The 26,159-nt window shown below is 47.2% G+C and overlaps 3 protein-coding genes across 3 annotated transcripts in view; 1 reads left to right on the top strand and 2 right to left on the bottom strand.

Annotated features, from left to right (window-relative positions):
* The first annotated feature begins 2,889 nt into the window (after positions 1-2,889).
* Positions 2,890-9,630, top strand: NCR3LG1 (natural killer cell cytotoxicity receptor 3 ligand 1). Its single transcript, XM_011378205.2, has 5 exons — positions 2,890-3,275; positions 4,439-4,783; positions 6,763-7,089; positions 8,637-8,736; positions 9,578-9,630. The coding sequence occupies exons 1-5, from the start codon at positions 3,182-3,184 to the stop codon at positions 9,618-9,620; spliced, it is 909 nt and encodes a 302-aa protein (XP_011376507.1). The 5' UTR covers positions 2,890-3,181; the 3' UTR covers positions 9,621-9,630.
* A 9,205-nt stretch (positions 9,631-18,835) lies between these two features.
* KCNJ11 (potassium voltage-gated channel subfamily J member 11) lies at positions 18,836-20,319 on the bottom strand. The gene has a single exon (XM_011378204.2). The coding sequence runs from the start codon at positions 20,070-20,072 to the stop codon at positions 18,885-18,887; it is 1,188 nt and encodes a 395-aa protein (XP_011376506.1). The 5' UTR covers positions 20,073-20,319; the 3' UTR covers positions 18,836-18,884.
* Positions 20,320-23,357: 3,038 nt separating this feature from the next.
* ABCC8 (ATP binding cassette subfamily C member 8) overlaps positions 23,358-26,159 on the bottom strand; it is a 73,539-nt gene continuing 70,737 nt past the window's right edge. The window contains 4 exon segments of the mRNA XM_023522163.1: positions 23,358-23,599; positions 24,110-24,172; positions 24,660-24,793; positions 25,661-25,764. Coding sequence (XP_023377931.1) covers positions 23,462-23,599; positions 24,110-24,172; positions 24,660-24,793; positions 25,661-25,764 — 439 coding nt within the window. The 3' untranslated portion in view covers positions 23,358-23,461.

The following is a 26,159-nucleotide window of genomic DNA, read 5'->3' as shown; positions in this document are numbered from 1 at the left end:
ATCAGTGTTGCCCACAGTGAGGGGTCTACATAGAAACTGAAATTACTTACACCTTTGGAAATAATTTTATGCCAGTTTAATGAAAATTAGGGGCTTACATTTTTATATCTTTTGTTTTCATTTTTCGAAGAATTTATTTTTATTGAATTTTACAAAGTAACAGTCATAAATGGGTTGGACATTTTCTTTAAAAAGGGTCCTTTGTCATAGCTACTTTGAATAGCACTGGTCTAGATGAGCTTTTTGAGGCTCAGAGCTCTGATTTACTCACCTGGTACACTTAGACTGTACCGGGCAGAGTTCAATAAATGGTTGCTGTGGGATGACTTGAATGGCCCATTTCTTTGTTGAGAAGCTTTTCTTAATGCTGAATCAGAATCTTTCTCCATAAATTCCACATAGAAACCTTACTTCTGCCTTCGAAAACGTCGTATAACATGTCTACTCATATGCTTAGGTGTTAGCCTTTCAAGAGATTTAAAGACTGATAATGCACCTTAAACCCCCAATCTATTCCCAGCAAAACTGGCTCCATTACTTTTAACATTTGTAGTGATTAGGATTAAGTTCTGCTGAAAATGAGAACACCTCAAATAAGAGTGGCTTATTGACTTTCTTATGTGCTACAAGTTTAGAGGTATCATTCTAGGGCTAGTAGAAAGTTTCACAAGTCATCAGAGACCCAGCACCCTTCTTCTTTGCCGTCTCATTTTCCTCAATGTGTACCTTCTACACTGTGGTCCAAGATATCTGCTCAAGCTCTAGTTATGGCATTTGCATTTCTACCAGCAGAAGAAAGAAGCGTGGTAGCGGAGGCCGAGCTGTTTCCTATAACGGTTGAAGGTTGTTCACTTCCCTTCTCATAATAGGTAAGGGACTTTCCAGTGTCACAGCTGACGTGGCACAGACCACTGACCCTGGTCAGTCACTCCCCCGGCCCACCAACCAATCAAAATACACTTTACTGTGAGGAAGTATAAAATGTGTATAAAAGGGAAAGCCCCGCTGTGATTGGGGCTCTGCCTTTGGGTGTGAATCCGCTGAGCCAGTGCCAGCACCTATAATTGCTATTTCCTGCTTATTGCCTCGGTGTCCCTTCTCTGTCTGAGGATCCTGCAACAGAAGGTAAAGAAGATCCCGCCCTTTAAGGACATTTCCTAGAAGTTACACAGAACATTTCCATTTATATTACTTTGGTCAGAACTTGGTCAAATCGCCACAATTAGCTCCAGGAGAGGCTTGGAAATGGAGGCTTTTATTTTGGAAATCCTTGTGCTCAGGAAGAAAATGGATATTTGACAGTATCTACTGTTTCTGCTGTATTGTCCTTGTATGCATGTCCTTATATAGTATCTCTTCTTCACCGTTCTGATTACTTGTTGGATGTTTTCATGCCTTTAAATATGGTTCCAAATAGTATGTGACATTCCAAAAGCAAGCTGGACTTAATATGTCTTGTATCAATGACCTCAGTGTTAACCAGCGTTTGAGGATTATGTCTTAATGCTATGCAGCGATTAAGGACATACAAAGTCGTCAGAGAATATATACGTATTTGTTTGAGATGCACTCGTGAAGCTTCTGGTGTATGTTTTGGGGTTGAACGAAAAATTTGCAAAAGTGTTAGAAGATATATTTTCTTGCCTGTTTACAAGAATTAAATAAATGTGAAATTGGTAGAAATAATAGCACGAGTATTTAACATATTTTGATTTATCTTTAAATCTAATATAAATGGTGAAATCTGCTAATTTTACTCTTTTTTTTTTTTTTTTTTTGGTAATTTCTTCAATTTCCTACTGGTTGATATGCATGTGCCACAACTTTGTGAATTTCCATTCTGGGCAAGTATAGAGATTCAGCATATATTTCTCCTGCAGATGTTATTTAATGAGTCAGTAATAGCAGAAGAGGATTCTCCCCGGTAAGGCTCCTTGGAGGAGGTAGCAGTTGAGAAGAGGTGTAATATAGAATTTTAGAATTTTAGAGCTGGACCTAACCTTGCAGATCTCTACTTGTTAAAATTGTGGCCCAGAAACTGTGACCTTCTGCAGGCCCTTCAGCTAGTGGGCGGCGTGATTGTGGGCTCCCTGCTCAACAAGTTCTATGCTCTTTCAGCTATGCATGCTGTTTGTTCGAAGGTAATTGAGAATGTAAATATTTGCTTAGTTACTGACAGTACCATAAACTTTAAATTCACTATGCCAATAAGACTATTGTTACTGGGGATTTGCTCCACACCCCACCCGATTCTTTAATTCTTACAATGCCCTTAAGGGAAGATTCAACTATCTCAATTTTAGAGAAGTGGAAACTAAGCCTGGGGTGTGAGACAACTTGTCCACTGTCCCATAATCGTCAGATGCCATACCTGGCATTTGAGTCCAGGTCTGCCTGTGATTTTCTGTAGATTACACTTTTTTTAACGATATGAGAAGAAAATTAAGAATCAATGAAACTACTGTCATGCAAGATGCTGGGGGAAACAGGTGTGTGCATTTATAATACTAGCAATGTCACTTGTGTTCTGAACTTTGTAGTTAAATTGATTTAAAAACTGGTCTCGAGGTGGTAAAACTTGGTTATTAAATGAGCATTTTAGGTTTTTGCTTGACAAAGTTACACGCCACTTTTTGTTTAGTAAGGAGAGGGGAAATTAAAAGCTGCTTTCAGACGTTTGACTGAAGCGTCCTGGAGATATAAATTTAGCTTTCGGTTTAAGTATGGCAAGATTTTATTTATTTTTATTTTTAAAAATAAATAATGTTAAGTTTATCGTGTCGATGGTAAGAGCAGACACCTCCAACACGTGGGCAGCACTCTCGCGTGGCGCATCCAACGACCGTGGTCACCACCATTGGAGTTTCCCCTTCCTGGCATTCTGGGAGCCCGGAAGCAAGAAATTAAAAGCTCAACTAACTCCTAGCGCGCCAGTGGCTTGGCTCTTCTCTTGCAGCATAAAACACGTAATCAAAACAACTTTGCAGAGTTGCAGAAGAGGCTCAAAGACCAAGAGGCAGAAGAATACGCCTTACACTCTCCGATATGGGTAAACCCTCCGCGTATGGGTAAACCCTCCGCCAATGGGTAAACCCTCCGCCTACAAACCACGTCACTGCACAGAGGGCGTGGTGGTCTCCTTCGCGGGCCCCGGCACGGAGAGCCGGCCTAATTGCCAAGCATGGATGAGAGGGTAGCAGGTGGAGTATCATGGGGTTTCTTGAGACTGCTTCTGGTTCTGATTCCGGTCGCATGGCGCACGTTGCCCGCCGCAGGTAGGACCCCGGCGCCGGTAGAGGTGGAGATGGAGGTGGGGAGCCGGGATGGGAGGACGGGATGAGGGGTTTGCCCGGGAGTGCGGGACGGTGCGGAGTGGGTACAGGAGGTGCCGCAGCCACCAGGGGCGGTATTTTGAAGATCCTCGACTCTGAGCTCTTCATTGGGAAGTTGGATTGAGACTAAGTGCCTCCTTGAGTTTTGTGCTTTTGAGTGCTCCGTAAATTTCAGCCCCTCTTGCATCATTTTAGATATGGTGAAATAAGAGAGGGTGAAATAAGAAAAATACTCCACCTGCCTGTCAACAAGAAAACTACACTTTTCCTAAAGTCTTTACTGAGAGTGAGTGGTGATATTCAAACATAAAATTTTCACTTTTTCTGGGAACACTGATAGACACATTTCTAATTATTTAACAGGAAACCAAAAGCCTGAAAGGCATATAAAGAGATATTTAAACTGATTACAAACCAGAGAATAGAAGTTAAAACAGCAGTAAGATATCCTTTGACATTTATTAGGCTGGCTAATATAGGCTGGGTGATGCCAAGCGGTTGGTGGTAGTGGGGATGTGAGACTCTAGGGAGACCCTTTGGGTGTCCATCCGTGGGGCTGTAGATGAGCCAGACGTGGATGTTCACCATGGAGAACTGGGCAGCAACTTCAAGCAAAGGACTAGCAACACACAGAAATGTGGAATGATCAGGAAAGTGTAGTGCCAAAAGGTGAAACAAAGACATATAACTCAATACCATTTCCATAAGTTTGAGAAACAAGACAGTTTCTCAAAGCAGGGTTGGGCCTGGTTAGTTCTTGGATGGGAGACTACTTAGAAAGACCAGGTGCCGTAGGTGTAAAAAAATAAAAAATAAGGGATTGTAAGCTGACAAGGTCCTTGTAATCTGTGAGGTCAACCAAGGGTTGTCTCGCCTAAAAAAAAAAAAAGATAAAAAGAAAACCATTCTATTTATAGTACCATCAAAAGAATCAAATACTTAGGAATACATTTAACAAGATGAGCACAAAACCTCTATACATGAGACCCCCTTCCGCCCCCCCCAAAAAAAGGGAATTTGTTTCCAATTACCTGGTAGTGTTTTGAAAGTATAAGGGCTATATTTTTTCCAGGGTCTCTCATAACTGAGTTCTCTTATTGCCACAGGTGTCTTAAAAGTGGAGATGGCAGAGGAGACTCAGACCGTGTTTCTGAATGACAATGCCACCATCTTATGCAAGGCCTCTGGTTCCTCACACCTGGACATCAACATTATGGGTATTACCTGGTTTCGGGAGAGTCTGAATGAAACAGAGGTCAAAGTGTTTGAGTTTTTTGGAAACCACCAGGAGGCATTTGGATCAGGAGCCATCGTGTCTCTACCGAGGCTGAAGACGGGGGATGCCTCACTGCAGCTGTTTGGAATCCAGCTGAGGGAAGCAGGAAGGTACCGATGTGAGATGGTGGTCACCCCTGAGAAGGCAGAGGGAACAGTCTACCTGAAGGTTGTAGGTGAGTGCCTGATGACAGTGCCCTGTGGTTCTGATGATGATAGGGCTTGGGGTGGAAATGTAGATGGGCTGAGTGGAGCAGAGGTTTAGAGCATGGGCCTAGAAGTTAGATAGACACAGGTTTGAGTTTTGGGCTTCCATGGACATCTGGACCACTTTGGAAAGTTGTTAATCACAATGAACCTCAGTGCTGTTTGCTCTAAACAGATATAATAATATCTACCTAAGAGGACTGATTGTAGGGAAAAGCCTATGAAAAATGCAGGTAAAATGCTTAGCATAGTGCTTGTTCTGAAGGCTATTTTGAAATTTATAGAGCTACTCCAGCTTTCATTGGATTAGTGTTAGTATGGTGTACCTTTCTCAGTCCCTTTACTTTTAATCTCTCTGGGTCTTCATATGTAAAGTGGGTTTCATTTAGAAAACACATATTTGAGGTTTTTTTCCTTTATCCACTCTGACAGTCTCTGTCTCTTAGTTGATATACTTGGACCATTCATTTAAAGTGACTGCATATATAGTTGGATTAATATGTACCATGCTTGTATTTGTTTCTGTTTGATACATTTGTTCTTACCCTCTTTTTATGCCCTCTCTAGTTTTGTTTGTTTGTCTGTTTGTTTATTTATTTTATTATTTATTTATTTTTTATTTTTTATTATGGTGACATTGGTTAACAAAATCCAGTAAGTTTCAGGTGTACAATTTAGCAGTAAGGTGTATGTATGTATGTGTGTGTGTGTATATATATATATATATATATGTGTGTGTATATATATATATATATATATATATATATATATATATACACACACACACACACACACACACACACACACAAATATTATATATACACACACACAAATATATATCATTGTGTCCTCTCTAGGTTTAAATGAACATTTCGTATTATTCCATTTTCTCTCCTCTCTTCATATATCAATTATACTTCTTAAAAATTTTTTTTTGGGGGGGTTGCCCTAGAGTTTGCAATGTACTTTTACAACTAATCAAAATCTACTTTGAAATAACACTGTACTGCTTCATGGGTAGTACAGATACTTTATAACAGAATATTCCCAATACTCCCCTCCGATCTCTTATAACATTACTGTCATTCATTTTATATATCCATATGCTTAACCACCCAATACATGGTTGCTATTATTATTTTGAATCAACAATTATCTATTAGGTCTATTAAGCATAAGAAATATAATGTTTTATTTTACCTTCATTTATTTCTTCTCTGACACTCTCTTTCTTTACGTAGATTCTAGTTTCTGACCTGTATCATTTTCCTTCTCTCTGAAGAATTTCTTTTGAGATCTTGCCATGCAGGTCTACTGGCAACAGATTGCCTTAGTTTTTGCTTGTCTGAGAAAGTATTTATACTTTACTTTTGAAGGGGAATTTTTCTGGATATAGTATTCTAGATTGATGGATTATTTTCTTTCAACACCTGTCTTTAAATATTTTACAACCCTCTCTTCCTGCTTTAAATATTAAATGGAGAGAAGGCTACAGTCCTTTTCTTTAAGATACTTAAAGAAGTCCTGTTCTTTAAGGATACTTCCTGGAGGTTGCTCCAAACTACTAGACCCTGAGTTCACATGGCTACTCTCAGCTGCAATAGAGATTGAGAGATGTAGCTTTGAATGTGTCATCGAAGAACGGAAATGGGCAACAATTAGCAGCCTTTACCACAACAGTGTTCCAAGGCATCTCTCAGATTCTCAAAGGTGTCTTTTGACACAAAGTGGCTTAAGAAACTGCTTTACAAAATGGCTGTGAGAGTTGGGGTCATGGCATATCAGCACTCTGCTGGCACTGGGGCCAACATACCCAGAATACTTAGCCTAAACAGAACCCCCAGTACGTTCACTCACCTTTCCTGAAGGCTTGCTGTGGTTCAGACATTGAACTGATAGTAAGCGAGTCCTGACCTACTCTCAAAGCATGACTTCTCTCTCCTGGCAGCTTCTCCAGTCAGCGTCTTGTTTCAGGATCCAGCCACAGTGAAAGATAATGAAGACAAATATATTTTGTGTAAGTCAAGTGGGTTCTACCCAAAGGACATAAACATAACATGGAATAAGTGGACCCAGGAGGATCCCCAGTACCTGGAGATTTCTGAGGGCATCACCACTGGTCCAATCGTTAAGAATAAAGATGGCACATTTAATGTCACTAGCCGTTTGAGGCTGAAGCCCTCTCTGGAACACAACATGACCGTCTACCAGTGTGTGGTAAGGCATATTTCCTTGCCTACCTCCCAGAGGTTCAACTTCACTCTGCCTGGAATAGGTAAGCATCCTCCTTAGACGTTTCCCCTACTCTTCACCTTGAGGGGGTATAACATAAAACTCAGGTTCCCAGGCAGTCTAGAGGAAGATGGGGGTCAATGCAGAAGGAGAGAAAGCTTGATTTGGCCTAGCTCAGCCCCAGAGTCAGCATTCCACACTAGGTCCCTAAGCCAGGGCAGATGGTCTAATAGGCGGAGGGTGGTGACAGTAGTCCTCAGGTGGAAACAGGCTACTTGTTAGCTTATGGAAGCTTGAGTGATCTAGGTGGTCTATATGACTTGGAATGGGAGGCTTGCCAGCTGCTAGGAGAAAGGTGATAGGAGCCTGTCCGTGTCCCTTGAGGATAAGGGTCTGTCAGGGGTCAGACACCCAGCTCTGCCAACAAACTCTTCTGGTCAGGCTTCAGGTCCACAGAAAACTGTTGGCGGGTAGAGGTTGAATCAGTAGTTCTGTGCCCAAGAAGGGGAGGTCATAGCAGGGGTCCTGCTGATGCCTAGGCTTTCTCCAGGCACACTGCATCCTTAGCTTAGGAGACCACAACTTACTACAGAGCCCCTCCTGCTGGTGGGGTTCATTGAGCTCATATCCTGGCTTCTTCTCATGTCTCTGGCCCTGGATTGCAATGACCCTTCTGATCCATCTACCTGGTACTGAGAGGAGTTAGGAAGGCAAGCACTAACTAGTGTCCCTGGGCGATGTGGTCTGGGTGTGCCAGATGAGGCCCAGGATGATCCTGGAGAAACAGAAGAAACTATTCTTGAAAGTAAGGGCCACGGCTATGTGTGGGTGGTGTGTGCATGGAGATGTGCAGGATGTGTATGGGGCATGGGGAGTATGAAATTGAAATATACTTTGTGTGTATGGTATAAAAGGTTTGTCTGGCTGATGTGTATATGCCTTAGTTTGTTTGGGCTGCTATGACAAATTGCCACAAACTGGGTGGCTTATGAGCAATAGAACTTTATTACTCACAGTTCTGGAGGCTGGAAGTCTGAAATCAGTGTGCCATTATGGTCAGGTGGGGGCTCTCTTCTGGGTCACAGACTTCTCATTGTATTCTCACACAATGGAAGGGGCGAGGGATTGCTCTAGCGTCTCTTTTTTAAGGGCACTAATCTCATTCATGAAGGCTCCACCTTCATGACCTACTGACTTCCCAGAAGCCCCACCTCCTAATACTATCATATTGAGTATTAGGATTTCAACATATAATTTTGGGAGGGACACAAACATTCAGTTTATAGCAGCTTATAGTTGTGTAAGATGGTGTAGTAGTGTGGAAGGTTTGAACATGTGCGTGGCATGTATATGTGGTATGTGGGGTTTGATATTGCTGTGTACTCTGGCAAGTACTAAAACACACTGTTTGATGTGTAGGTAGGTATACGTGATAGGAATGAAGGATGCCAAGGCATGGCAGAGGATTGGTTGTTACATCTATGACAGGGAAATGACACATAACCACACAGATCTTAGCAGTAGTTGTGTGGTCTCTTTGTCCCCTGCCAGGAGGTTTTCTCTTAATGTTTTCCTCCTTTCTCTCTGCAGAATCTGAGAAGTCAACTGGCGTGCGGATCATTGTTATCTGTATTGGATCAATCTTAGTCATTGGACTGATTTTAGGTTTAGGTTACTTCTTTTGGAAAAGGTAAGGGGTGCTGGAGCACAGTTTAGCCCCACATTTTAGAGTTGGCTCTAGTTTAGAGATCCTCACCAGATGGTGTTGAGGAGTTCTCAGGATTGATGCTGGGGGATTCTAAGTGTGGTATGTGGTTGTGGTGTGTGACTTTTTCTGATATAGTGCTGGGGAAGAACTTTCTCATCTGATCTCTGTATGGTGGCTTGCGACTCGGGGAAGATGCACTGTACAGCCTCTTTGTCTCTTTATAATATACAAGTCTCACTGTGAACCAGACCGTACCTTATTAGTTCACACCAAGACTTTGAACCAGGTACGGGCTGCGTTGTTGTTCTCACACGCAGAAACCATGGCTCAGAGAGGGGAATTCCTTCCCCCAGGTGCTCATATTTTGCTAATAGCTCAGTGGGATAACCTACCACCAGATTTCAGCGGTTAAACCCAGAATTTCTAACCCTCACTAGGTGTTTCCAAACACGTTTATCACTGACTGTGATAAACAATAAAACAGCTGAAGCTGTAGAGAGGCCCAAGAGACAGTGTAAACATGTTGGTTAAAATGGTTCTAGATAATAAAATTGCCCTTACTTATTTATGAGCTGGCCAAGGTAGAATCTGTGCAATAGCTAATACGTATCATTATAAATGCTTTAGGAAAAGTAGAATAATCAATTAATCAAGAAAAGAGGCTGTTCGTTTATCTAAAGTTGGCCAAGTGATTCATGGGACTTATTCCCCTGATTGGACTTAGGTCAATGTGAAAACTGGATATAATGTGATATCAAATATTTCTTGTGATATTTGTGAATGTTCTCATATTTCTTGCCTTTCTCTGGCTTCTGGTATCCAGGGGTTGTCCCTGTAACCGGACATTGGACAATGATGTTTATTGAAAAAGAGACTAAAAAAAAAAGAAGACTAAAGCCTTCATGATCAGCCTGGAGTCGGCGGTGGTTTTCAAGGGCAGCCTCCATCCTTCACTCTTCCCTGTATCTGTGTCCTTCGCCATGTAACTGCATTGTCCTCCAGTCGTGGGCTCCCTCTTCACATTGGGCTCGACCTTGTGATTTGCTTCGGCTGATAGAATGAGACAGAAGTGAAAGAGTACCAGTTCTAAGCCTTGGCATCAAGAGGCCTTGTGTATTTCTGTTTGCTTTCTTTTGTGCTTCTGACACTAGTGAGAGGAGGACATGCTCATGCTAGTCTGCTGGAGGATGGAAGATACTGGAAGCAGTGTCTGCTGGAGAATGAGAGATACTGGAAGCTGGAGCTAATGGCTGCATTGGAGGCCAGCCTACAGTAAGTCTTCACTTAATGTCAATAGGTTCTGCTGCTTTAAATGAAATGATGTATAACGAAACCAATTTTACTGTACGTTAGTTGATATAAACAAGATTTAAGTTCTTACAACATTTCATCAGCATTATAATGAGACGACATTGAATGAAACCACATTATTTGAGGACCCGCTGCAATCAAATGACAGCTACTCAACTCCCAGACATGTGAGCAGATCTCCCTGAGATCATCAGCACCAACAGAGCCAACTGTCAGATGTTATTTTTTATATTTATTTTTTTAAGCCACTGTGTTTTAGGCTAGCTTGTTATACAGCAAAAGCTAACTGATATAGCTCCTCAGGAAGCTGAGTTTTGACCAAAAAGTGTGATTGCCGTGAACATGTGCTGCAGAAACCCCCTTGGAGAGTGAGCCTGCTATGAAGAGTGTACTCAGCCAACATGCTCCAACTGTGCCATCTCAGGAATCTGCTGCAGTTTTCAAACTTATGTGATGCTCTCCCTGGGCATCTCCAGCCAGTTGCTGAACAAAGGAGGAGTCTTTGGAGCTCTTGTTGGGGTGGCTGAGACTTTCTCAGAATTGTACTGTAGTCTGAGGCTCTTGATAACCCGTTCTTGCTCCTTCTTTCCCAGATATCAAACCTACATCATGGTCTGAAGGCTTTTCCCACCTAATTCTGTACCGTTTCTTGTTTCACTTTCATAGGCACTAGCCACACATTGTAGTTCTAATACCAGCTTGACAGCTGCTTTTCAGAAGACTGAAACTAACACCTGGAGGGACTAAGAATTAGAACAAGGTGCTTTCATTATGATACATTCATGGCTTATTCAAATGCAGGAAACACTGGGACATTGTCAGTACTAACATAAAGACAGACAGCAGATACCACAACGTTTCTCAGAGAATGTATAAGTTACTACAATTACTCTACCAATTGCCAGACAGCTTGTTCAAGAACAGACTATTCAAACTGCTCTCCTTGACAGTCTCCAGCCAACCAGCTTTTTCCAAGAAAAAGCAAAAGCAATACTTTCCAAAGAAGATATACAAATGGCCAGTAGGTAGGTACATGACAAGATGCTCAACATCATTAATCATCAAGGAAATGCAAACAATCAAAACATTGAGATACCTCTTCACTCCTGTTAGAATGGCTATTATCAAAAAGACAAGAAGTAAAAAGTATCGACGAGGATGTAGAGAAAAGGGAACACTTGTGTACTGTTGGTGGGAATATAAATTGGTGCAATGATTACAGAAAACAGTTTGGAAGTTTTTTAAAAATTAAAAGCATTACCACATGATCCAGCAATTCTACTTCGAGGTATTTCTCTGAAGAAAAAAACCCACTAACTTGAAGAGATACATGCATCCCTGCATTCACTGCCACATTATGTACAACAGCCAAGACATGGAAACAAATGTCTATCGATAGATGAATGGACAAATATGATATATATGTATACACACACAGTCATGTGTCACTTACAATGGGATACATTCTGAGAAATGTGTTGTTAGGGGGTTTTATCATTGTGCGAATGCCACTGAATGTACTTACACTAACCTAGATAGTATCTGCTGCACACCTAGTCTGTATGGTATACCTTATTGCTTCTAGGCTACAAACCTGCATAGAATGTTGCTGTAGTGAATACTGTAGGCAATTGTAACACATGGTATTTATGTATCTAAACATAGAAAATGTAAAGTAAAAATAAGGTATAGAAGATAAGAAATGGTACACCTGTATAGGACACTAAGCATGAATAGAGCTTACAGGACTGGAACTTGCTCTGGGTGAGTCAGTGAGTGAGTGAATGAGTGAGTGGTGAGTGAATGTGAAGGCTTAGAACATTATTGTACACTGCTGTAGACTTTATAGACACTGTGCACTTAGGCTATGCTAAATTATAAAATCGCATGAGATTAAGCGCAAGAGAAAATGCAATCAAGAGCTGCTGTTAAATATGAGATGCTGCGAGCATAATACCACATACTGTTTTATAGCAAACTTCTTATAAGTAGAAAGAGTAGACTCTAAAATAACGATAAAAGTATAGCATAGTAAATACATAAACTAGTAACATAGTAATTTATTTTCATTATCAAGTATTATGTAGTGTACATAATTATATGTGCCATACTTTTATAGTACTGGCAGTGTAGTAGGTTTGTTTACACCAGCATCACCACAACTACCTGAGTCATGCATTGTGCTACAATGTTATGATGTCTGTGAAGTCACTAGGTGACAGGAAATTTTCAGTTCCACTATAAGCTTAAGGGACCACTATTGTATGTGTGGACAGTCCATTGTTGAACAAAACGTCGTTATGCAGTGTGACTGTATACACCATGGAATACCGTTCAGCCATAAAAAAGAAGGAAATCTTGCCATTTGTGACAGCACGATTGGACCTTGAGGGCAGTACTTTAAGTGAAATAAGTCAGAGAAAGACAGATACATATGATCTCACTTATATGTGGAATCTAAAAACAGAAAAAGAGCTCATAGATACAGAAGTCAGACTGGTGGTGGTTCGAGGTGGGAAATAAAAGTTATCACGAAAAAAATTGTAATTGTTATGGATTTTAACTAGATTTATTGTAGTGATCATTTTGCAATATATACAAATATCAAATCTTATGTCATATACCTGAAACTAATATAATGTTATAGATCAATTATACCTCAATTAAAAAAAGAAAAAAAAGAAAGCAACACTGACTGTTTCCAGACTATGGCACGTCTCCATTTCAAATGCTACTTCGTTGTTCGGTGAGATCAATCTGTACATGCCAATATATGAACAAAAGCATTCAACTGCACTTTTAATTTACTACTTCTGAGTTTTTCTTTGATAGAAGATAAGTGACTCTCCCCTGGTCTCAGGGCTGGTAGAGGGTGGAGCTTGGATTTTTAATCAATATACCATACCACCAAGGAAGATCTAGGGTGAGGCTGGGCTGTGAAGGATGAGTTTGATCATTAGGTCTACAAGAGAGGCTCATTCTGTACAATTCTAGTCTGTTCTTATGAGAGGACCTGTTGGTTGGTGTGTTTGGCCCTTGCCTTATTTTCTGTAACTGAACCAAGGTGGCTGATGCTATTCCACATTGGAAATAAGTATGGAGACCTCATCCAGGACAGAGGTTAACAGGCCTGTGAAAGGTCTCATGCCAGGTGTGGGTCATGGATAACATACAGTGTGGTTCTGAGTGCAGGCAGTTATCAGGGATGTGCAGTAGTATTTCAGGACCTTTGTGGGGCAGAGAAGCCCGGTTCCCATCTCTATTGGAAGCTGGAGTGATGACTCTGAGAAACGGTTCTTAGGTCACTCAGGAGGGTCACAATGAAAACACAGGCATAAGACATGGAAGTCTCTTGGCTCGGAAGGTGAATAGAACAGACTCCCCATAGCTCTGCGGCCACGGTGGTGATTTAGAGTGGCCTCTAGTGGTGGTATTTGGGGATTGCAGCATCGGTGTGGTTTGTGCCTATTATGAGACTGTAATTAAGGGAACCAATGAATTTCTAGGTGGAGAACGGGAAGGAGGAACATGGCAACAGTTAAAGTAGTCTCAAGCTGGTTACAGTGGTTGAAAGTGGTTGAAAGAGAATGACACCCTTTGGGAAAAAGTGGTAAGGCAGTTGAAATTTTATACATTTAGTAAAATAAATTATAATTTTGTAGAGATTGTGATAGAATAGTAAAATAATACAAGGGTAAAAAATGAAATACATTAGATGGGAAAATCACAAATGGGATCTTTTTATAGGATGATTAAAAAATTATAAAGATGTAAAATGTGGGGGAATGTTAAATGGACATTATTGATTGGAAGAGAATCTGTGAAGTAGAAAAAAGAAAAGGCATCAAGGAATTACTAAACTTAGAAAAAATGCTGGTCAGAACTTGAAAGAACTGAAGAGAAGCACAAAAGAGACAATTATGGGATGATTTTCATTTTTCCACTGCCAAGATGGGTGGAAAACCAAGGACACATTAGGAATTTAACAAAAGAATCCAAGCCTCAGAATTGTATTGCATTTACTTCTCTCTGGGTTACTCTGGAGTGACTTCCCTTCCCCAATAATAATGGCTTTATGAGAAAAGCTGGAATTGATCAAATGAAGTAAAGAGGACACAGAGGCAGGGCTACCCGAAGTTTGGTTTGCTTCATCACTTTAGGTGCTGATGGTCTGTGGAAGAGGAGTTTGGGATATATTTGTGCTGCAAAGAATGATACCTCTTCATGAACGGGAGATGTGTGACTAACAAGCTGAAGAAAGCTTTTGGGTACCGTTGACCTGACCTGTACTCCTGTACACTCTTACTTCTCCCAGTGAAGGAAATAAATTGTGTACTTGCATATGCACTTGGCATTACTTTTCCACTCGTTGGCATCAGTGCCTGAAAGGACCTGAGTTGAGGGGAAAGGCAGAAGTTCACACTCCTGTACCCAAGTTGGCCAGCCTAAGTGACCTGCCTCTAATGTCATTCAGAGTTGGGTCTGCCCAGAGTGGAAATAGAATAGGTTAAAGGTAGCACCTGCTTCCTTTTCCATGAAGATATAAAATACCTCAGGCAGATCGACCTGGCAGAGAGAATGCCAATAAGTTAGATTCTAGGGCAATAAACCCACTCTCTGGAATCCAGTTCGCACTTGAATCCCACAGTTCTGCCTTTCCCAGGTTTTTGGGGTTTTTTTTGTTAAGCTAAAACAGATCCATAGTTCTTGATATCTGCCCCAGTATGGGGTCAACATGACTTTGGCATGCAACGATTCATATCTTCTTCCCCAAAGTCTTCTGCATGTCTTGGTACAAGATAGGATGTCTGATTCCTAGACCTGGAGAGGCATCGGCGGTGAACCCAGAGACACTGAGAAAGCCATGGCTACTCTACTTGCAGCAAGCTCCCTAGGGAAGTTCTCCCTAAGAAAAGCTGTCAGGGAGGAGCTTAAGTGCAGGACAGAGCTGGGAAGGTGCCGCCTGTGGAGAGTGGGTCCTATAGAAGCTGGGTGAATCCTCTCCAGCAGCAGGGCTACATGCGGGCCTCATGGTGACTGGCTGGAGATGCCAAATCCCTAGGTGTTATTGCAGCTGAGTCTGTTGTTAGTCTCCAATCTGGGACCTCAGAGAGGCCCAGGGGCTTCCTGAGTTACACTTTCCCTCTTGTTCTTCATCTAGAGAACAGGTGTCTCCTTGTGGTGGATTTGACACTTAGGAAAGGTGGCATCCCTAGTAAAAGTTGGAGCTCAGGTCACTGGGACTGTGCAGCAATCTGAGACAGACTCAGGTCCAAACCTTGGGCCTGCCATTTACTAGCTGTGAGGTCTTAGCAAGTTAATGTCACTTTTGATCCTGTTTCCTCATCTGCAGACTTGGAGGAAAACAGAGCCTCCCTCAGCACTGAACCGCAGAACAGTGCCTCCTTCGGCATTGGACCTTGGTGACACGAGCTACTTCCATCCCCTTTCCGTGGGTCTAGAGGAGAGCCAGTTCTGCACACAGGGTGCGGATTAACATGGACTGCTCTGTCTGCTCTTATATGATGCTCGATGCTGTCCTGGAGGCAGAATATCAGAAACTAAATTGTCACAGAAGTTCCTGCTGGCTTGAAGCTCAGAGAAACTTCCTGGGCCAATGTAGTTCAGTGCCTTAAAGCAGGAGTGCCCCAGATGGAGGGAGAACTATCAATGGGCAAAAACATTCAGAGGAGTCAAGGAAGGCTTGGTCCAGCTGCCCCTCCATGCCTGGAACTTTCCAGCTCTTCCCTGAGCTAGGCTTTAAGGCTGGGGCACAGGGGGTGGGGGTTTCTCTCTTAGAGTGGAGAGCCTAGGACCAGTGGCCCAGATTTTCTGGGCTCAAGTAGGTCTTCTTTGGGGCCAGCAGGTGGAGCTGAGCCCTCAGTCCTGCCAGTTCACTGTCACCAGCTACTTAAAGTCTCTGAGGGGCTGGAATAAGGTTACTCTAGAAGTAACCTTCTAGAAGGGGTCCCAAGGATGGTGCTGCCAAGGGGTTTCTCAGTGAGTCTGGCCCCTCCCTGGATCTTAAACACAGCCAAGCTAAGTTCCAAGAGCCAGGCGCTGCCCCCAGAAAGTCTGGGCTGACTCTGAGTAGCTTCTCATCCCTTCTTCCTCTAAACCAGAAATGGGTCAGCTAAGCAAGGAAGGGAACCAATGCTGGGGGACTGTGTGGTGCAGGGAGGAGGCAGCTTAGAGTGTGAAACAGCAGCAGCAGCTTCCTGGCCCCTTAGCTCTGCTTCTGGAGTAGCCTGTGACACACTCTCACCAATCCAGCAAAAGCGCTCTGCAATCCTCAATAACCTTGGCTTATTGTCCTGTAGCATCCATCCATCCATCCATCCATCCATCCATCCATCCATCCATCCATGCATCCATCCATCCATCCATGCATCTATCATCTATTCATTCATCCATCTATTCATTCGCTCATTCAGCACTTACTCAGTGCCAGGCACAGTGCTAAATGAGACACAGTCCCTGACCTCAAGGAGCCATGACATGATATCGGATGGGAACACAGACCTGAGAACACAGGCCAAAGTAGAATGCCCGTAAATACAGAAGAAGGGACAGGACTATCTTTTTCCAGAAGAACAAGGGAAAGCGTCAAGGAAGCATCATTTGACCTGGACTTTTATAGATTTGAACAGGCAGGGAAGAGGCCTTGGGCAGTGCAGGCAAAGGGAGTAACATAAGCCAGGCTCAAAAGTAGGAAGGTCAATGTTATATGCAAGAAGGGGATAGTAAGGGAGCCAAGGGAGTGAGAGGGTGCACAGGGTCCTGGCAAGAGAACTGTGAACTGTAAGGTTAGAAAGCAGGAAAAGCCTGAAATGGCTGGCTGTGGGGTCTAGCCTTGGCCCAGAAGGCGATGGGAAACCACTGAAGGTAGTTGACATGGAGAGGATGATCACAACCCTTTTAATAATAACCCTGGTGGCTGCATGGCAGATGGACTGAAGGGGCGAGACAGAGACAAGAAGACCGGGTAATAGGCGCTGCTACAGCTGGGAGAGGACAATGTGAAGAAAGTAAGACCATCACTGAGGGGAAATATAACAGCACCTTCTCTCTTAACATTCATTTGGTCAGTTGTCTCATCATGTGGCTGATTCAATAGCAATCACAAGAGTTAACATTTATTAAGCACTTATTATGTATCAGACACTTAAGCATTTTATATGTGTTTTTCACTTACTCCCACAACAATTCTATGAGGTAGGTGCCATTAGTATCCCACTTTACAGATGAGACGACTGAGGCACAGAGAGGTTAAGTTACTTGACCAAGATCTTAGAGCTAGAGCCAGGATTTGAACCCAGGCAGTTGGTTTATGCTCCAATCACTACACTAAGGCATATGACATCCTCCTCTCTCTCCCTGAGCACCCCAGCCTTCCAGCAGATTCCCAGGAGTGGAGGCAGGGCTATAAGTCTGGTAGGTGTCCAAAGGTTGAAATGTCCAGACAGGCTGGCAGGGCTGGGCTACCTGAGGCAAGAGGGGAGAAGTCTCCCTGAACTGGGGGAGAAGGCCAGCCTCAGATCCCTTCCCAGGCCTTGGATTATGGTCCATGGCACCTCTGGAATGTGGACTGGCAGCTCCAGCCCCTGCCTTCCCTGTTTGCCAGTACGCTTCCTGCCTCCCCAGCAAGCACAGCCCAGAATTTAGGTCACAGAGGAGGGAGTCTTTATTGATAAGAGAAAAGGCAGAATTCTGGGCAAGTATACACAGCGCTGCTCCAGAGTCCAGGTTTGGGGTCAAGTCTATCAGAGCCAAGGGCCTCTTCACCTCAGAGACCTTGCTCACCCCCACCATTCTGAGTTTTCCAACCTCTCCTTTCCTAGCAACCCAAAGACCCTCTGCAGTCACCCTCTGGATACAGTGAGTGGCAGCCACTGGTGGGGAGCCAGGACCAGAATTTGGTCTGAGGCCCACCAATTATAGTGGGCCCAGGACCACTGCCTTCCCCACTCCAGCCTCTTTCTTTTTGGCATGCCATTGTCTTCCCCAGCCCACCCCAGCCTCCAATGGTGGGGGACAGAAAGAGAGCAGGGAGGCACAGCAGCCTCACTCAGCCCATGGAGCCCTCACTGTAGAAGCCTTAGTGTTGGGGCAAAGGTCAGGGGCACAGGGCCCATCTCCTCTTCTCTGTGCCTGAGCAGGACTCAGCAAAATTGAGCATCCTCGCAGCATTTCCTCCCTGCTTGAGCCTTCCCTGTGGAGGGGAGCCCCGTGAGCTTCCGACAGTTCCTGTTTGTGTAGGCTCAACACCTCCAGTCTTGCAGCTGGAATGTGCTCCCTCATTGACTGCCTTTCCTAGCTGGCTGGGCCCACTTTCTAGTTCATTACATTTTCAGGGCCCAAGGGCTGCTAGGGCCTGGCCACAGGCATCTCTTGGGGCCATAGAAACACAGCAGCAGGTCCCCAACCTGGGGACTGTTTTTCCCCAGCCATCTGCTCAGCTTGTGGATGGTCGATCATGGGGGCCCAAGATAAGCTGGAGACCCAGCTTTAGGGCCCAACACTTCCCACAGCTTCCCGAACTTGGGACGCAGGAAGGAGTCCAATCAGTCCTGGGCTGGGGCTGGGAGAAGCAGGGTCAAAAATAACCCAGTACAGGCTCCTGCTGAGGCCAGAAATAGCATAATGACAATGCCTTGTAACACCCTGGGCGAGCAGCAGGCGGGGAGGCTGAGCCGAGGAAGGCCTAGTCTCACACCAGGTCCTGGCCTGGCCAAGAGGCCCACACCATGTCCACTCTACATACCATACCATACTGCCCGTGTGCACACATGTGATGTAGGGGCCCAAGGGACCATAGTTCAGGACAGGAAATCCGGAGAGATGCTAAACCTGGGCTTGGCCTTGGCCACGGCCACGCTGCGCTTGCGCAGTGGCCCGCGGGCAGAAGCGAGGGTTAGGGCGTCCAGCAGGCTGCGGTCCTCATCAAGCTGGCGGGCTGTGCAGAGTGGCGTGGGCACTTTGACGGTGTTGCCAAACTTGGAGTAGTCCACGGAGTAGCGGCCATCCTCCTCGGCCACAACCGGCACAAAGCGCTGGCCCCACAGGATCTCGTCGGCCAGGTAGGAGGTGCGGGCTTGGGTGGTGATGCCTGTGGTTTCCACCACACCTTCCAGGATGACGATGATCTCGAGGTCCTGATGGTGGTGCAGGTCACTGGGCGCCAGGTCGTAGAGCGGGCTGTTGGCATCGATGACATGGTAGATGATGAGGGGAGCCACCAAGAAGATGCTGTTGCCACCCACGCCGTTCTCCATAGGGATGTCCACCTGGTGGAGAGGCACCACCTCGCCCTCAGGGCTGGTGGTCTTGCGCACCACCTGCATGCGGATGGTGGCGCTGATGATCATGCTCTTGCGAAGGTCGCCCACACGCAGCATGAAGCAGAGGCGGCCATGGCGCACGGCGATGACCGCGTGCTTGCTGAAGATGAGAGTCTCGGCCCTTCGGTGGGCCTGCGCCGTCTTCATGAAGATGCAGCCCAACATGATGGCATTGATCATGAGCCCCACAATGTTCTGCACTATAAGGATCAGGATGGCCAGTGGGCACTCCTCAGTCACCATGCGCCCGCCGAAACCAATGGTTACCTGGACCTCAATGGAGAAAAGGAAGGCAGATGAAAAAGAGTGGATGCTGGTGACGCAGGGCACAATGGTGCCCTCGCTGGGGGCCAGGTCGCCAGGGGCCAGGTCGCCGTGGGCGAAGGCGATGAGCCACCAGACCATGGCGAAGAGCAGCCAGCTGCAGAGGAAAGACATGGTGAAGATGAGCAGCGTGTGCGGCCACTTGAGGTCCACCAGCGTGGTGAATACATCCTGCAGGAAGCGGCCCTGCTCCCGGATGTTCTTGTGGGCCACGTTGCAGTTGCCGTTCTTGGACACGAAGCGGGCCCTCCGCTCACGGGCACGGTACCGGGGCTCCGCAGGGTCTTCTGCCAGTCGCGTCAGCACATATTCCTCAGGGATGATGCCCTTGCGGGACAGCATGGCTCCAACGACCACCAGGGAGAGGCTTCCCCCATGGGGGGTGCCTCCCTGACCAGCCTAGGCCTCACTGTAGGGTTCCCTCCCTGGGTACCCTTCCACTTTGGGACCACTCTCACTCAGTCTGTGCTGGCCTCACTTCTGAGATGACTCCCCAACCAGACTCATTCTCGTCTCCATCTGGCCTCTGCTTCGCTTCTTTAAACCAGCCTCACACCTCAGCCTACCTGTCCACCGCCTAGTGAGACCCCCGCCCTGCCTGTTCTCCACCTGGCCCTGGGTCTCAGCTCAACAGTCCTCCACCCACTGACCATCCCTGAGCGTCCCACTAAGCCCCTTCTTCCCACTGAGGCTTCCTTTTCAACCCACCTCTCCCACCTTAAAACTTAACACCTCCAACCGACCAGCCCTCACACAACTCCCACCGCGTCTCCTGCCGCACCCATTTCTGTCCCCCTCCCCCCTCCAAGTATATTCTGACTACCCCCAGTCTCACCTCCAAGTATGCCCTCTCTCTCCTACCCCACCCCCCCTAGCGCTCTCTCCGCTCTTCAGATCCTCCCCCAGCTTTCGTCCTCCCTGTCTCCTTGGGATCCTGAGTCCTCCAGAGTCATCACCCCACCCGGCTCAACTCCAGATCCCCTCGCCCCCAGCGCGACCTGGCCGGGCTCGCTCTAGAGTCCTGGCCTCCCGGCTCCCCGCCCGCCGCACGCACGCCGGCGCCGCGCCCCCGCTGCGCGCTCCGTCCCTGCCCCGCCTGCTTGTCGCCGAGGCACCTGCTCCTGCTCCTCAAGCCGCAGCCGTCCCCTCCCCGCCCCCTCCTGCCGCCCGGGCGCTCGCAGCGGGCGGTCCTCTCATCCTTTTGTGGGTGGGTGGAGACCGACCTGTGCTAGGTGTGGGTAGAAGGTTGAAGGCGAGGGGCGCCTGAAGAGTGGAGTGGGGGCCTGGTGCCGCCAGGGGGAGCCCGACCTGTTCCTGAACTAGAGGGGTCGGGCACAGGCTCAAGCCCCACCCCTCGCCGTTCACCTCCCCCGAGCATTTTAAGGAGGGTTTGAGCTACTGGCACTTGCTTTACATCTCCTTACATCTGCAGCCTAATTTCTTCTACCTTATGTAATAGGAGGCACCTAGGTCTGAGTGGCTGTATTAGAGCCGGCTTGGGCACTGGGGGACACAAACTGTTGGCTTGGACATGAGTGGTGTTTCTATTGCAGGCATCAACCTGGAGTTGCCTGTGGCTTGGGCCCCAGATGGGGGGCCCCCCAGTTCGCAGCTGAAAAGGAAAGCCTGCTAGGTCTCTGTTGTGGCAATAATGGCCCCACTCCCTCTCTCTGTCTATTCGTTGGAGTAAGGGTTTGAGGTGGGAGCTGGAAAGATAGGGACTGTGGGGATATGGGCCAGAGTGGAGCAGGGTGTGACTTTCTTATTGAGTGCTCCTTTCTCTCTCATATCCACCTGCAGGCACAGTGGATACTACTCAGGGTAAGTGTGATCTTGGGCTATATCACCAGAGATGCAGTGCCTAGGGTGGGGAGGGGAAACAGGATGAGCAGAGTGGAAGCTCAAGGAGACAGGGTTATACAGGAAAATTCTGGGGCAACTGCAGCTCTTTAGCCATCAGAAAAGAAGCATTGAAGAGCCCCCCAAGGAGTTTGGGTACTATTGCAGAAACCCCTGGAGTTCAAGGAGTGGAACAGAGGCAGGCTTTGATTTCACATATAGAAGAGTCAGTTCTAATAACCAGAGATGACCTATATCTGTATGGTATCCAAGTTAAGGTTGGCAGACCGTCAGGGATGTTATGGAAGGGTTTGGGCTAGGAGGGCCTTGGGCATCTCCACAAGACTTCAGTGTGGGCCCTGCCCTTCTCTTGCTACTTGCATTCAATTCCTTGGGTGGAGGGGGCGTGCAGGGGATGGAAATCCTTTCCCCTCCCAGGCTCTGCTCCTGAGAAGCCCCACAGTGGAGGATGCTGCAGGGCTCCCAGAGGCATCTCAGAGCCGGAAGGGCGAGGCCCTGCCTCACAACGTGGCCCTGAGGCCTCAGCTATTCCCTGCTCTACCCTTTCCAGGAGAGCAAACCCCCTACCCAAAGGGCTCAGCCTCCTTCCCTGATCCATCCCGTACCTCCTCATACTCATCTCTCCCAAACATTGCACTTGTCAGGTCCATTTCTCACTTAAAAAAGTCTCTACTTCCTTTTTTTCAGAGCCTTATCACAGACTCCTTGTCCTGGCATTCAAGGCTGTCTAATCTTATGCCACCACACATTGCATGGGCCCATTTCTCTAACTCTCTGCCTACTAATTCCTACCCCTCCCATGCCCAACTCAAATCCTGCCTCTCCCAGGCAGCCTCACAGAACTCTCCCTTTCTGAGTTCTTGAAACACCCAGAAAGGTTTGTTTTGTGCTGGGCCCCTCTCCAATGACTGGTGGGTTTTTTTTATGTTGCATGTGTTCCACTTGCAAACAAGACAGACACAGGTCCAAGACTTCTGGGTCTATAGCCCAGGGCCTGGTAGCACTGGTACTAAAGGCAACATGTAAATGATAATAAAGTGATATGCAAATGAGCATTTGCCATTTCTTGGCTGAGGGCAGGTGTGCAGTCCTGTTTGATGATACAGATGGAATCTGAGGACAGCTGGTTGTTTTGGTCACCCCAGTGTCTGGGCCCCAGCATCTCCCAGCCACCACCTGGCTGACTTATGGTATATACACTGTGTTTTCCCTCTGAAGGGCCTCCCTTCTCTCTCTTCTGAATGCCCCTGCATGGGGGACAGAGAAAGGGACATGTGATTCAGTCCTAGCCAGTCAGTATATTTCAGCCCTCTGACCACAGTGATTGGGTCAAAGGTGGGGATAAGACCCAAATTGGTCCACTAAGATTTGCTCCCAAGATTTTTGTGGCAACTATTGGGAAAGAGCATCTTTCCCAAGATACCAGAGATGTATATGCACAGAGGAAAGGCCATGTGAGGATACAGCTAGAAGATGGCTATCTGGACCAAGGAGTGAAGCCTCAGGAGAAACCAAATCTGTGACCTTGACCTTAGACTTCCATTCTTTAGAACGGTCAGAAATAAATTTCTGTTGTTTAAGCCACCCAGTCTGTGGTACTTTGTTCTGGTAGCCCTAGGAGACAAATACAACCCTCATTTCACAGATGAGACTCCCTTTGCCCACACGCACACAGCTTCTTCAGGTCTGCCGATGCCAAAGTCATGCTGGCTCCACTGGACTCACAGGCCACCCGAGCCCCCGCCCACCAGCGCCAAGGCTTTTGGTAGGAAATAACCAATCTCTTTATTTACAAGTGATTTACAGTTAGAAAACCCAGGCGGGAGGTGGGAGCAGGGTGGGCCATAGGATGGCACTTGGGCTCTGGCAGGTCACTTGTCTGCACGAACAAAGGAGGCGAAGACGCTGTCCTTCCGGCTGAGCAGTTTTTCTGGCTTGTCAAACTCAAGGATGGCACCGCGTTTCAGGACAATCACCAGGTCTGCACTCAGGATGGTGTGCACGCGGTGCTGGGCCAGGCAGGAGGGGGCTGGTTAGGGTGATGGGGGAAGGGGCGGGGCAGCTGAGGGTATCCCTTCTGCAGCTTGGAGGAGGAGGCATGTGGCCAGAATGTCCTATCTCTGCGGTGACAGCCCTTTCCTGGGGTGGCTGTGATTTTGAGCCACTAATGATACCCTCTCCCTTCATCAAGTCTCAGCTCTGCTCCAACCTCCAGGTTTCAAGTCTCAGAGAGTCACCCCATTCCCCATTTCCTATGGAGAAGTAACCTCAGCCTAGCTCATAAGGCCTTGGGACATGAGGGGACTTTGGAACCTGGAGAATGAGAGGGGAGGTCTGATGGACGTGCAGGTGCAAACCCCTCTACCCCAAATCCTGCGATCCAGCCTCCCTGCCCAGCTCCAGGATCCTCTCTTGATTACCAGGCCCAAGTGATCTCAGGGGCTGCTCACTGATGACAGCCTCAGAAGGCCAGCCCTGTGTCCAGGTATCCCCCTGCACCCCACCAACGGGCCCCTTACCGCGATGGTGACCACGGTACGGTCTGCGAAGGCTGTCATCACCACCTTCTGGAGGATGTTTTCCTGCCAGGTGGGAGCAGCAGCTGTTGGCTGACCCGCCCGGTGCCAGCAGATGGGGTCCAGTCTGGCTCTGGGGATGTGGGGCCCAGGCTTGTGGCCCAGCTCCCATCTGACCCCAATCCTAGCACCACTCCGTCCCTCTGTCTGGCCCTAGTCCCCATAGGACTGACCAGGTCCCCAGCCTATTGGGAGCTCAGCTCTGTGCATGTATGTGTGCTGTGAGTGTGTCTGGAGTATGCTGTGTGGTGGGTGGCAGGTGGGAAGTCTCTGTAGGTCTCTGTGCAGCTTGTGTGTAGGTGGGTTTGGGTTATGAACAGGACCTAAAACTAGCTGGAGTCACGGTTCTCTGGCCCTTTGCTTTTTCTTCCACAAATGGCCCTTGATGTTAAAGGCAACTTAAACTTCAGGACTGCTTTGTGCAAACTTCTCCCTAACACCCCTACAAGACCTTCTCCAAGATCCCCAGCCCGTGGATGTGCCCAGGACCAACCGTGGCCATGTCGATGGAAGCCGTGGCCTCATCCATGATGAAGATGCTGGTCTTCCTCACGAAGGCTCGTGCCAGGCAGAACAGCTGCCTCTGGCCTTGGCTGAAATTCTCTCCGCCTTCTGTGATGATGGCATCTGAAATCAGCCCCAGGGAGGGGAGCAGGGCTGAGTGAATCCTGCCTTGTGAGTAGAGTAGATGCTGTGGCTTGTGGGGGTGGGGGGTGTCAGGAAACGTGTGTACAGGGGCAAATCTGAGGGCGTTTGTCGTGAGTACAGGCATGTAGAGTTGCTGTGCCTTATAAAACAACACGGGTTACATGAGATTACATGGATTACAATGCGAAGAACAGCCTCTAGAGTTTTGTGCTGCTGGGGCCCTGGGCAGTGCAGGGGTGGGCCTGTGACTGAACTATGTGTTTGAGGAGACTGAAGTGAGTCTCTGAGGTGTGAGGGAGCGTGTGATTGCATAGCCACAGCGTGGATGCGTGTGGGTGGGTGATATATCTGAGGCGAGTGGGAACCCATACCAAGGGGTGGGCCTTGGTGGGGGGATCCTCTGAAGCCAAGGCTTGGCCAGCCTCTGCTGCCACAGGGGTTGCAGTAACTATGCCAAGGCTCTAGCGACTGCTGGGGTGAGGGCGTCTTCCCTCGAGTGCCCTGTGCCTGTGATTCCCAGTCTATCCTCTCCTTCCTCCTTCCACAGCACTGGGCAGGCAAGTGCACAGGGAAGGACGGGGCTGAAAATATTGCCAGGGTATCGGAGGCTTGCAAGTTCCATCTCACAGGAGGGGCCAGACCCTGAACTGACCAGTTACATAATCTGGGCAAGTCACTTGACCTTTCTGAGCTCCTGTATGGAGAGAAGTAGGGCTAAATGGTCTCTGGGGTCCTGCTAGACCTCAGATTCCAAACTCTGGGCAAACCTCAGACATGAGTTTTCTTTCCCCAGCCCTTACACGAGTCCTTTAGTGTCCGACCAAGTGTTCAGTCAGTAGTAGTTACCGAGGCCTCCCGGCAGTGCCTTCACCACCAGCTTCAACTGGGCTATCTCCAGGGCCTCCCACAGTGTGCTGTCAGAGCACTTCTTCTCCGGGTCCAGGTTAAATCTGGAGGATGACATAGAAAGCTCCTCTAGGGAGGGAGGATGGTCTTGGCTCTGTCTCCATGGGACCCTCAGAGGGTGAGAGGAGCAGTGAATGAGAACTGATTCACTTGGAGGGCACCAAGGTGATGGCATCCCAGACCTGAGGGTTGGGGCATCCCTACCAGTACCTGCCTAAGTCTAATGGGAAAGACAAGGGCATGAGGGCAGAACTCCTCCGAAGAACTGCCGCCAGCCCCTAGTGCCCAGGCTTGAGCACGGCTGCTTGGCCGGGGAGGTGGGTACCTAGGGTGGGTACCTGAATGCTCCGGGCCCTGCCCACCCCCTTCCTCTTTGTACTCAGAGGCAATGGAGCTGAGTTGGCCCTGGGATCTGGGTGGCCTGGCAGGGTGATGGGGC

The sequence above is a fragment of the Pteropus vampyrus genome, unplaced genomic scaffold (assembly GCF_000151845.1).
Source record: "Pteropus vampyrus isolate Shadow unplaced genomic scaffold, Pvam_2.0 Scaffold334, whole genome shotgun sequence".
In the NCBI taxonomy this organism is placed as follows: domain Eukaryota; kingdom Metazoa; phylum Chordata; class Mammalia; order Chiroptera; family Pteropodidae; genus Pteropus; species Pteropus vampyrus.
This window is presented reverse-complemented; position numbering and strand designations above follow the sequence as displayed.